This window comes from Galleria mellonella, unplaced genomic scaffold, assembly GCF_026898425.1.
Source record: "Galleria mellonella isolate WM207_F2 unplaced genomic scaffold, CSIRO_AGI_GalMel_v1 utg200, whole genome shotgun sequence".
Taxonomy (NCBI): Eukaryota; Metazoa; Arthropoda; class Insecta; order Lepidoptera; family Pyralidae; genus Galleria; species Galleria mellonella.
This window is the reverse complement of record NW_026442034.1, coordinates 485,843-497,956: the sequence shown is the minus strand read 5'-3', so window position 1 is coordinate 497,956 and position 12,114 is coordinate 485,843. Positions and strand designations below refer to the sequence as shown.

At 37.4% G+C, this 12,114-nt stretch overlaps 1 protein-coding gene across 1 annotated transcript in view; it reads right to left on the bottom strand.

Annotated features, from left to right (window-relative positions):
• Positions 1–12,114, bottom strand: part of LOC113519148 (cell adhesion molecule Dscam2-like) — a 271,730-nt gene that overhangs the window by 38,080 nt on the left and 221,536 nt on the right. Inside the window, exons 7-9 of the mRNA XM_052894222.1 lie at positions 11,335–11,452; positions 8,598–8,808; positions 2,394–2,604 (exon numbers count right to left, since the gene is read on the bottom strand). Of these exons, the coding sequence (XP_052750182.1) occupies positions 2,394–2,604; positions 8,598–8,808; positions 11,335–11,452 (540 nt within the window). The remainder of the gene's footprint in view (positions 1–2,393; positions 2,605–8,597; positions 8,809–11,334; positions 11,453–12,114) is intronic.

The following is a 12,114-nucleotide window of genomic DNA, read 5'->3' as shown; positions in this document are numbered from 1 at the left end:
GTTAATTCCTAATGAATTCATCTAGGCTAGCCTGTTTTCATTCTCATCGATCACCCTTCACTGGTGCTCCGCCAGCGTATCCCGTTAGTGTAGGCGGGGTTATCATTCCATTTTCACCCATCAAAATAAAGCTATATTGTTGGACATTTTCATTTTTAGAGAATATAACCTGCGTACATCAAGTGTAGTGTAGTCACAATAACTAACTACATCTTACTGATACATTCTAATAAAAATTGTAACTACATAATTTCTGTACTTAAAAAATATTAATAAAAAATTTATATCGTGTTTTAATACTTAACTATTGTTATACTAATATATGTTAAAATAATAGTTTTTTTTTTTATCTATTTGTCTGTATGTTTGTTCCGGCATCACGTAAAAGCTATTGCACTAAATTAGATGGAGTTTTCACAGTTGTACTCCGGAAGGCTTAAATTAAAATCTGTTTTTTTCTTGTTATTTTGATACATCATCTAGACGTGACCTTATTTCATTACTTGACCTACGTCCTCCACCGTTTCAAGGAACATTTGCACAATCACGTTTTAGAATCAACTTCCAGCAGCAGTATTTCCGAACAGATTCGACATCGTAACCTTCAAGAAAAGAGTTCCTTGTTCCTTTTTAAAAACCGGCAGTACTTTTGGAATTCCTCCAGTGTTTTGAGTAATTATAGGTGGCGATAGTCACATAGTGACATTAAGTCAAGTAAGTCGTATACTTATTTGCTCTCTGTGTTGTAGAAAAAACCTCTTTTATTACGCAGTCGGGTAAAATAATGAAATGAAACCGTATGATATATATGATGTGATAAATGCCATCCCTACAACAAAGCCATGGTGGAAACAATTTGTATTCAGTGTGCCGGCACGTTAGCTTATAGATTTCGGGTCACGCGCTTGCCCCTTCTTAAATGGGAACACGCTGGGACAATAAAATGTAACCGCACAGATAAGCAGTATCACTTAAACTATATACCTAATATACTTTTTTTTTATACGACTTAGAATGGCAAACAAGCCGAGGGCCCACCTGATGGAAAGTGGTAACCGTCGCCTATAGACATGAGCAGTACTATGGACATAACAGAGTATACTGCTTCACTCATGACACCCCCACATACGTTACCACTCCTGAGGACCCAGGTGTTATTCCTCTGTACCCTGTAAATTCACGCCATATCCCACCCTTTAAACCGAAACCGCAACTACTTCACAATTGAAATACGAATGGAGCAGAGGTACCCAAGCCAACGACATTTGTACAAAGTCTCCCTCTGGTAATATACGTATATTAGAATGGGCATACGGTGACGAGATAGGATTGCAGGTGTGCTGTCGGCCTTTTAAAAAGGAATATGCTCTTTTGAAGGTAACGTTGTTGTATCGATTCGGAAATACTGCTGCTGGAAGTTGATACCAAAGAGTGGTTGTACGTGGGAGAAAGTGCTTCATGTACCAGTCGTAAATCGATTTGAAAAAATCCTTTTTTTTAACTGTGAGGACATACTGATTGATCTTACAGAAATATTATACGAATAGAGTCAATAGTTTAGTTTTTAAATTAAAATGATTAGATAGTTTTGCTACCTAACATAAGTCGGTTTCTTTATGTGGAACGCAGTCTTAATTATTTTTAGTACATATTGTATTATTATACTTCTCTTATTCAAAATTATATCTCTGGTAACATTATTATATGTTCAATAGATATTATAACTGCCTGTTTTGTAGGTAATATATTGTCTATTCGAAGGCTTAATGTATGTTAATCACTATCTAAATACAACGGCGGATGTAGTGCTTACCTGTAATTGGCGTATATATATTTTATACTAATATTAACTACTGCGTTGCCTTTAAATGTGTTAATATGTACGCTGCTAGTTTATCTTGATAAATAAATAAACATATAAGAAATAGAATTTTATTTAATCGCCAAATGTTATAGACCCGTTACAGAAGGGTAATTTTTTTGTACCAGAGGGAGACTTTGTACAAAATTCGATTGCTTGGGTACCTCTGTCTCATTCGTGTTTCTACCGTGAAGCAGTTGTGTTTGCATGGCTGTGTTTCGGTTTGAAGAGTGGGATATGGCGTGAATTTACAGGGTACAGAGGAATAATACCTGAGTCCTCAGGAATGGCAACATGGGTGGTATCATGGGCGAAACAGAATACTCTGTTATGTCCATGGTACTGCTCATGTCTATAGGCGACGGTTATCACTTTCCATCAGGTGGGCCGTCAGCTTGTTTGCCATTCTAAATTGTATAAAAAAAAATTAGGGTCACAAATAAAAAAAAAACAATTGAATATATGTGATATAAGTGAAATTAATCGAGTCCATCTAAAGTAAGAATGAAGTAAGAAATTAAAGTACACTTACCTCCTAATCGAAGCTCAGCAGCAGCCTGAGCGGAGTCTAAGTCCCTCTCGGCGAAACACTGGTACATGCCTCGGTGGACTCGCATCACTGAATGGACCCTTAGCACTCGCTCGGCTCCCCCCACGGGCACGCCGTCGTGGAGCCACCTTATCCTCGCATCACCACCTTCCAGTGAACAATTGAACGTCACTGAACTGCCTGAGTTTGCTATCTGCAAATGAAAATAAAAAAAAAATGTTCTATAAGATTGTAGGGAGATTTTGTAGAAAGTCATCAATGGGTACTATGGTATACAATGGTATATCTGTCTCGCTTCTTTGGACTTTTTTTGTAATGGGTGATAATGGCATGGTAACCCCGCTTGCGCTATCGGTATACACTGGCGGGGAATCAGTGAGGGATGACAGATAAGAATGAAAGCAGGTCAGTTAGCCCCTCCTGACGAATTCAACTAGAAGTAGCTACGATGGTTTCCAGAGGGAATCACTTAGAGGTCGACCTGAGAGGGTATATTGCTAGTAATGGGACTATTTGGCTCCAATACTAACAATCCCTTTTCCCCCCGCTTCTTTGGACTTTCAAACAACTTGTTTACTGCATTATGTGAGATATGGCAGTGTAATTGCTGGCTACTATAATTAAAAACATATCACAGTGTTTGGAAATACACAAGTGATGACTCCAGTTCTAGAAGTGTTTATGGGCTGCAGTGATGCTTGACTGCATAGATGTGAGTCATCGTTTTGCCAGTAGTTGCCACGCTTGGTAGGCAGGTCAGCAACCGCAGCTAAACTTTGGTGATATTTTAAAAGCGATGTTGCTACCTATCCCTCGAGCATTAAGTTCCCTTAGTCGCCACTTATAACATCCGCCCGATATTTTGTTAAGACTTTGTTTTATGAAACTAGCTTTTAAGTATCCAGTAATAAACAGATATAGATGCACAGTGAAAAAAGATAAAAGATACATATACAAAAAATAAATAAATAGAAATAAAAGGCATGAAATAAATAACAATTTTTCCCTTCTTGCGTGTGCCACAGTAACACAAAGTGGTCACAACTTGGCTTATTGCTTTGCCCTCAAAAAAGCAAAACACTGATATTCCGTTGTGGACAAAAGCAAGCTGGGAAATCCCGTAGACAAAATAATTAAAAAACAAAAAGTAATATAAATAAAATACATTCACTATTATTTCATATTTTATTATAATTAATAATTAAAATTGTAATGGAGAAGTCATTTAACGTTCCAAGAATAATGTTAAATAGCAGCTTATGTTTTTGTCAGGTGAGTTTTCAATAACTTCACTATACACAATAGTGAAAGATCATAAATACTATAATTTAAATTCATTTTCTAGTGTGTACATAAAGCGTAGCAATATTTTCCCAAAGTGACCGACTTGGCATAGGAAGACAATCGGCGACAGTTCGATCTCATGAATAATTCACTTGGGAGAGTCAGTTCCCGCCGACAGCGTGTCACGGGCTCGCCCAAACCAAATTACTTACCAGTTCATGTGTAACAAGGAGTATGGGATAGAGGGGATGAAAAAATCTTAGCTGAAAATGCTACGTCTAAATTTATTAATCCTTGAAATAATAATATAGATGAACTATTATTCGAAGAATAACAAAGATAGGATGCTGCATTTTTGGGAATATATTCCGTTCAAATTAGTTTTAAAGGTGTTACTGTACAAGACAAGTAACAAAATGAAGACTATGATGGTACATTGTACAAAGATCCAATGACCACGTTATGAAGAAGTACTTCTTCATGGCTTTATACAAGATTTACCATTTATATTTGTGACATAATTATTAATTTATTAATCATTAAAGACGAACTTCTACCATCGTACGGCTCGCCATCGACAGGGAGTACATCCTCATGTCCTACAGCCTCAATGGTCGCGTACTGCGCGGTTTCAGAGATGTTTCCTCCCACGAACACTTAGGTTGTTGAATGAGCTCCCTGCCGAGGTTCTTCCAAGAGACTACAGCATGAGGTTCTTCAAAGGGGGGGTAAAGAGGTTTCTTAAAGGTCGGCAACGCGCGCGTAATACCTTTGATATTGCAGGTGTTCATAGGCTACAGTAACCACTTACCATCCGGTGGGTCGTATGCTTGTTTGCCACCTCAGTGGTATAAAAAAAAAGAATATCATGTTTAGAGAATTCAAATGCTAAGAATTTATGGCTTTATGTGTTTTTAAATCTTTTAATATTACCGCTCTTAATATCGCCAAGTCTATTATTGCAATGAAGTGTTTCTACCTTTCTATTCCGCTAGGAAATTCCCTTTTGAATAGAAATCGTAATTTAAAACCTTTCAAAATGTTCAATGCTTCGCCCAATAAGGATGTTTCCAAACTCTTGATAACAATGTTTATTATAATAGGTAATAGCTTTGAATTCATAATAAAATCACTAAGTAACAACATTTAATTTAAAATTAAATCAAAGTTTGGCATCGTTAATATCTCTTTGGATTTAACGAAGTTTCTTTGTATCTTGTTTGATTTCATAGCTTTTGTTGTAAAGGGAATCGTTGTAATGTACCTTGAGCGTAAATTAAGAGAGGCACCGTGAATATAAACGTCTATTGTCATAAGTTTTGATACTCTTTTTTTTTTTTATTTAAAAATTTTCTCTTTTTTTAACTTATTTGGACTTTAATCTGCAACTAATACAAAAAAAAAAAGTAAAAAGAGTTATTGGCATCAGTTTAACATTTAAAAAAATAGTATCAAATTTGATATCTAGCTTTACCAGAGGGAGACTTTGTACAAAAGTCGATTGCTTAGGTACCTCTGTCCCATTCGTGTTTCTACCGTGAAGCAGTTGTGTTTGCATGGCTGTGTTTCGGTTTGACGCGTGGGATGTGGTGTGAATTTATAGGGTACAGAGGAATAACATCTGAGTCCTCAGGAATGGCAACGCACGGACGGTATCATGGGCGAAACAATATACTCTGTTATATCCATGGTACTGCTCATGTCTATAGGCAACGGTTACCACTTTCCATTAGGCGGGCCGTCAGCTTGTTTGCCATTCTAAGTTGCATAGAAAAAAAATTTCATAACGTACTTCTTGTTTGATAGAGCTCTTTAAATTATTTCTATGTATCTTACGTCATCTATTTATCTTAACGCATTATCTATCCTCTATTATTCATTCATTCTAAGTTGTATAAAAAAAAAAAAAAAATTATGCTGACCTCATTTTATAATAAAAATAATCACAATTATAAGTCGCTAACTGTCCACTGCTGGACATAAGCCTTCCCAGTAAGGGAAATTTTCCCAGTAGCTGCCACAGAAGGCTGGTAGATAACGGCTTTTTTTATGGGTGAAAATGGTATGGTATCCCCGCCTGCGCTAACGGGATACGCTGGCGGAGCACCAGTGAAGGGTGATTGATGAGAATGAAAACAGGCCAGTCAGCCCATCATGACGAATTCACAAGTAATTAACCATGATAGTTTCCAGGGAGAACCGCGTGGAGATCGACCTCGCTGGTTATATTGTTAGCAATGGGATTCTTAGTTTCCATTATTTTTTTCAATTTTCATTCTTTTATCTCTTTTACTGTGTATTATGTGTATGTTTGTATTGTAATTTATGTGTAATGTAAAGTAATGAAATAAATTATCTATCTATCTATCTATCTATCATTACTAACAATCCCCTTCTCCCTTGATAACGGCAGTTAGGCTTTGGTGATGTTTTAAGAGGGACGCTGCTACCCATCCATCGACTGTTGATTTCCCTTAATCACTTATGACAAACGATGGGATAGGAAGGGGTGGCCGATTCTATATTTAAATAAAACGACAAGAAAAATAACAATAGCCTAATATTTTTACGCTGATCAACTGGCTTGATATGGAGTTGTTATTTTGAGATTTGCTTTTTCTTGTTCATTTATTTGTTTTTGTGGTACAATAACAGATTACAAACAAATCTTTTAACAATAGAATACAACAATAGCATTATAAGTTTGCAGTCCAATTATAGTTGTACTCAACATTCACAGAGGTGAAACAGCATACGTTGATTTTTATTACAAAAAAAGAATTAATGATAAAAACTACATACAAAACAAGAATCAAAAACAAAACTGCTAAAATACGAGTATGCTTATAAACTATTAGGTTATCAATGTATGTAAAGTGCTTCGAAACAATGAAAATTTCTGATAGAATATGCCAATATCCGATTTACAATCAATGTCATTGTACAATTTGCACATTCTGTACATTGGATTATTATATGACACATTATTGTTTGAGAACGGATTAGAAAAAAGTTTAGTTTGAATTGTATATTATCTCTTTTCTTTCGAAGAGCGCAAACGTAAGATTAGAATCAACTTTATTCATTGTAAAAACAATCCTATAAATGTCACAAACATAGCTATGTAGTTGCGAAATCTCAATGTTCAGTCGATATATATTCTTGTTTTGTACCCGTGTGCTACATTTGAAAATCAAGACTCTTGAGAGAAAGCTTTTACGCAGCAACGTAAACAGAGCAAATAAGAAGTTATAGTTTGGTAATCTTTTCTGTTTAGTCAGAGAAAAAAAAAACATCAGCCACGTATTTTATGTACTACGCTCACATCTTTCTATTGAAGGTACAGATCACATCGCCCGCGATGTGTCTTTCGCCCCTGTGCTCGGAATACTTATTTTTCAATTTCCCCATAGACCGGTGCCGATCTGTGATCTGAATTTAAGGTAAAATCGAGCTTTTTTTAAACCTAGAGTTATATAAGACCTAGTATTGATTATTTCACTTGGTTTATTATTTGGTTTTTATTTAGTATTTACCTGAGGGAGACTTTGTACATATGTCGATTGCTTGGGTACCTCTGTCCCATTCGTGTTTCAACCATGAAGCAGTTGTGTTTGCATTGCTGTGTTTCGGTTTGAAGGGTGGGATATGGCGTGAAAAAAAAAAAAAAAAAAAAAAAAAAAAAAAAAAATGTAATTCAATTGAGTTTCTTGCCAGTTCTTTTCAATTGGATCTATATACCGAACTGGACGTTAGGGAAAATATAAAATTATAATGTAAAAATTTGACGTTCATAAGCGGCTAAAATGTCCTACATGAATAAATGATTTTTGAATTTTGAAAAAAATTTTGAATTTACAGGGTACAGAGGAATAACACATGAGTCCTCAGGAATGGCAACGCATGAGAGGTATCGTGGGCGAAACAGTATGCTCTGTTATGTCCATGGTACTGCTCATGTCTATAGGGGACGGTTACCACTTTCCATCAGGTAGGCCGTCAGCTTGTTTGCCATTCTAAGTTGTATAAAAAAAAAGGTTTGTATATTTATTCATGTTTGATATTATTTATTTCGTCTTCAGTAGTGTGTGTTTCTATAGAATTTTATTTTATTAAAGTCAGTATCAGGTAATCTTTTTTTTTTTGATGGGTGAAAATGGTATGGTAACCCCGCCTGCGCTAACGGGATACGCTGTCGGAGCACCAGTGAAGGGTGATAGATGAGAAAGAAAACAGGCCAGTTAGCCCATCATGATGAATTCATTAGAAATTAACCATAATAGTTTCCAGAGGGAACCGCGAGGAGGTCGACCTGGTTGGGTATATTGCTAGCAATGGGATTCTCAGTCTCCATTACTAACAATCCCTTTCCCCCAGGTAACCGTATTGATGATTTAATTTTATATACTAACTATAATAACTTTATCCACGGCTTCGTCTGGGTTTAAAAAAGCCTATATTCTTCTTTATCCCATATAAGTACATGTGTACCAAATCTCGTAATAATTGGCCAAGTCGTCAAGACTTTTAAGGTAACAAACAAACTCACTTTCACATTTATAATATTAGTAAAGACTATTATTATAATTTTTCATTGCTAAGCGTAAGTGTCTTCTATTTGCCGCGAATTGCGGTTCCCATTCTAAGCCATCTAAAGTCTCTAACTTTATAGAAACAGACAAATATTTCACGACACTATTATATAAAACTCCAGCAATAATTTTGGCCTAACTGCAGTTGCCAATCCGCCTGCCAAGCTTGACGACTACTGTCAAAACCCCCCAAGGGGAAGGCTTATGTTCAGCAGCGGACGGTTAAGGGCTGGTATGATTCATTTCAGTTTAATTTTTCAAATATCCCCTCTAAGTGTGTGTATGAACTAAACTAAAGTAAAGAACTGACCTGCAACTGCGGCTGGACATTCACCACCAGCCTGGAGCGCACCCTCAGTCTAGCGTCTCGTCTCTGTTCTCCGTACTGGTTGTGGGCGCGGCACGTCCACACACCACTGTCCGACAGCTGCGCGCGCCGGATGATCAGAACCTGTTCCGATACCGATATCCTGATGCTGTTAGAGACAGGGCTCAGACGTCCATTGGAGTGGCGGAACCAACTGCATCAAAAATTATAACTTTAATATAAATATCATGATTTTAAGCAAATGTTACTTTGTCTTGTTTCCATGCTTATTAAAAAAAACCACTTAGAATGGCAAACAAGATGACGGCCCACCTGATGGGAAGTTAACAGAGGGAGACTTTGTACAAAAGTCGATTGCTTGGGTACCTCTGTCCCATTTGTGTTTCAATCGTGAAGCAGTTGTGTTTGCATGGCTGTGTTTCGGTTTGAAGGGTGGGATATGGTGTGAATTTACAGGGTACAGAGGAATAACATCTGAGTCCTCAGGAATGGCAAAGCATGAGGGGTTTCATGGGCAAAATAATATACTCTGTTAGGTCGGTGGTACTGCTTATGTTTATAGACGATGGTTACCACTTTCCATCAGGTGGGCCGTCAGCTTGTTTTCCATTCTAGGTTGTATAAAAAAAAGTGATAAAGTGATAGTCTCCTATAGACAAGAACAGTACCATGAATATAAAAGAGTATACTGTGTCGCCTGTAATATATAAAATATATTATATATTATATTGTATTACATTGATTTACCTGTAAAGTCTTGACTTCTCTCGTAAGGAGATATTTATAATTCAATATAAGTATAAATAAATAGTTAAAGGTCTCTTTAATACCTTCTTTATTTCAAATTTGTATTTTTTTATTTTGTTATTTTTTTGCATCCTAGAATGCCAAATAAGCTACCAACCACCTGATGGAAAGTGGTAACCATCGTCTATAGACATAAGCATTACCTTGGACATAACAGAGTATAATGTTTCGCCCGTGATACCCCCCATGCGTAACCATTCCTGAGGATTCAGGTACTATTCCTCTGTACCCTGTAAATTCACTGCCATATCCCACCGTTCAAACCGAAACACAGCCATATAAACACAACTGCTGTACGGTAGAAACACGAATGGGACAGAGGTGGCCAAGCAAAAGACTTTTGTACAAAGTCTCCCTCTGGTAAATATTGCGTATCTATTTATCATCTTTCTATCCAACTTTATATTATTATTATAGTATTCTAAATAGATTCGCAGACAAAATCAATAGTAGTACCTAAATTACATCGTTAACCTTTTCAGAGTACTTACAAGGACATAACGGACAGAGACATGGCGCCCTGTCACTTATTTATATGTTGCAGTCAAAACTCTTAACCAGTCAAAAGTACTATTGACTAGCAAAATCAGCCAAAAGTACTTTAAAACGTATGCTTTAGTCATTAAAAAAATAATACTTTTAACTTTTTTTTTTTATACAACTTAGAATGGCAAACAAGTTGACGGCCCACCTGATGGAAAGTGGTAACCGTCACCTATAGACATGAGCAATACCATGGACATAACAAAGTATACTGTTTCGCCCATGATACCCCCCCATGCGTTGCCATTCCCGAGGACTCAGGTGTTATTCCTCTGTAGCCAGTAAATTCACGCCATACCCCACCCTTCAAACCGAAACACAGCCATGCAAACACAACTGCTTCACGGTTGAAACACGAATGGGACAGAGGTACCCAAGCAATCGACTTTAAGTAAAATAACAGTAAAAGTATCTAACCTAACCTAGCCGCAAATTTGTTTTATTCCCACCAATCATCCCTCACTGGTGCCTCGCCAGTGTAAACCGATAGCGCACGCGAGATAATCATTCCAGAATCATCCATTAAAAAAATCACAAATTTGCAGTCAAAAGTACTAATAACCAATAATTTTCAGTCAAAGCCACTTTTGAACAGCTGTTCAATCAAAAGTACTTTTGACTGATTTTGCTAATCAATAGTACTTTTGACTGGTTCAGAGTTTTGACTGCAACATATACACAAATTTAATTTATAATAAGTTATAGACATATAAAATTATAAATATTAAGTTTAACCTTAACAGAAATACAACTGTGAAAATTATATTAATTTTGGTGCAATTTTTAGTGATTTTGGAACAAATATATATATGTGTGTGTACGTGTGCGTGTGCGTGTGCGTGTGCGTGTGCGTGTGCGTGTGCGTGTGCGTGAGCGTGTACGTGTACGTGTACGTGTGCGTATACGTGTGCGTGTGTGTATACGAGACGGGTGTGTGTGCGAGTGCGTGTGCGTGTACATGTGCGTGTGCGTGTGTGTATACGAGACGGGTGCGTGTGCGTGTGCGTTAGCGTGTGCGTGTGCGTGTGTGTATACGAGACGGGTGTGTGTGCGAGTGCGTGTGCGTGTACATGTGCGTGTGCGTGTGCGTATGTGTGTGTGTGTTGTGTATATGTATATATTTTTATAAATATTGTAAGCAAGGGCGGACTTATCTCTGACAGAGATCAATATACAGACAAGTGAATTTATTTTTAAAATTTTGCTTTCGCTTTTTTGATGATCGTATTGAAACTCTATCTCTTTTCAGATTAAAGAAAGAATTTTCCATATCGGTTTACAACTGACGGAGTTATGAGGTGACAAATATATATAAAAAAAATACAAGCAAATTGAGAAGCTACTGTTTTTGGAGTTAGACAAGCATTACCTGTAAGTGGGTGGTGGGTTCCCTACGGCGCAGCACACGAGCCGTATGTCGCCTCCCTGGGGCACCATCTCGTCTTCAGACACGGTCAGCATGCGGGGCGCCATGCTGCCCGTTGCATCTGCATATACAATTATTAATCGTTTAAATCATTTGTCATGTGCTTCTACCATAGAATACGCTACCCCTTCCTCTCCTATGGGTGCTGTAAGAGGAGACTAAGAAAGGCCGAGGGGTGGGCAGCAGTGTCCCTCTTAAAACATTTCCAAAGCCTAACTGCAGTTGCTTATCCGCCTACTAAATGCAGCAACTAGTGGCAAATCCCCTAATTTATATTAAGTTGTATAGTTTATATTAAGCAGTGGACAGTTAAAGGCTGATATGATGACGATGACAAATCATTTAAATCACCAGTTAAGAGTTTCACCTCAGAGTGGCTTACAAACAAAATTGCACTTTTTTAACTTCATTTGCAAGTGACGGTTATCACCTTCCAACATTCGGTGTTGTCTATATTTGACACTGTCTTACACAAAAAAAATCTCTATCAATCAACAGGGACATCTCATGCCCGCCAGATGATGTGTGGGCGAGTGAGGTAGGGGCCTTGGGGTATACCCCACTACCCCGGCTTCAACTCCGAAAGCGACGACCTCCGGGTCACTGGGTTCTTCAGCCGGCATACACTGATGGTCTGTGTATGCCGGCGTGGTGTCTTCATTCTTGAAGGCTTCCTTTTTCGCTCTTGTTAGACATAATATAAATGTATTTTTTTTAATATTG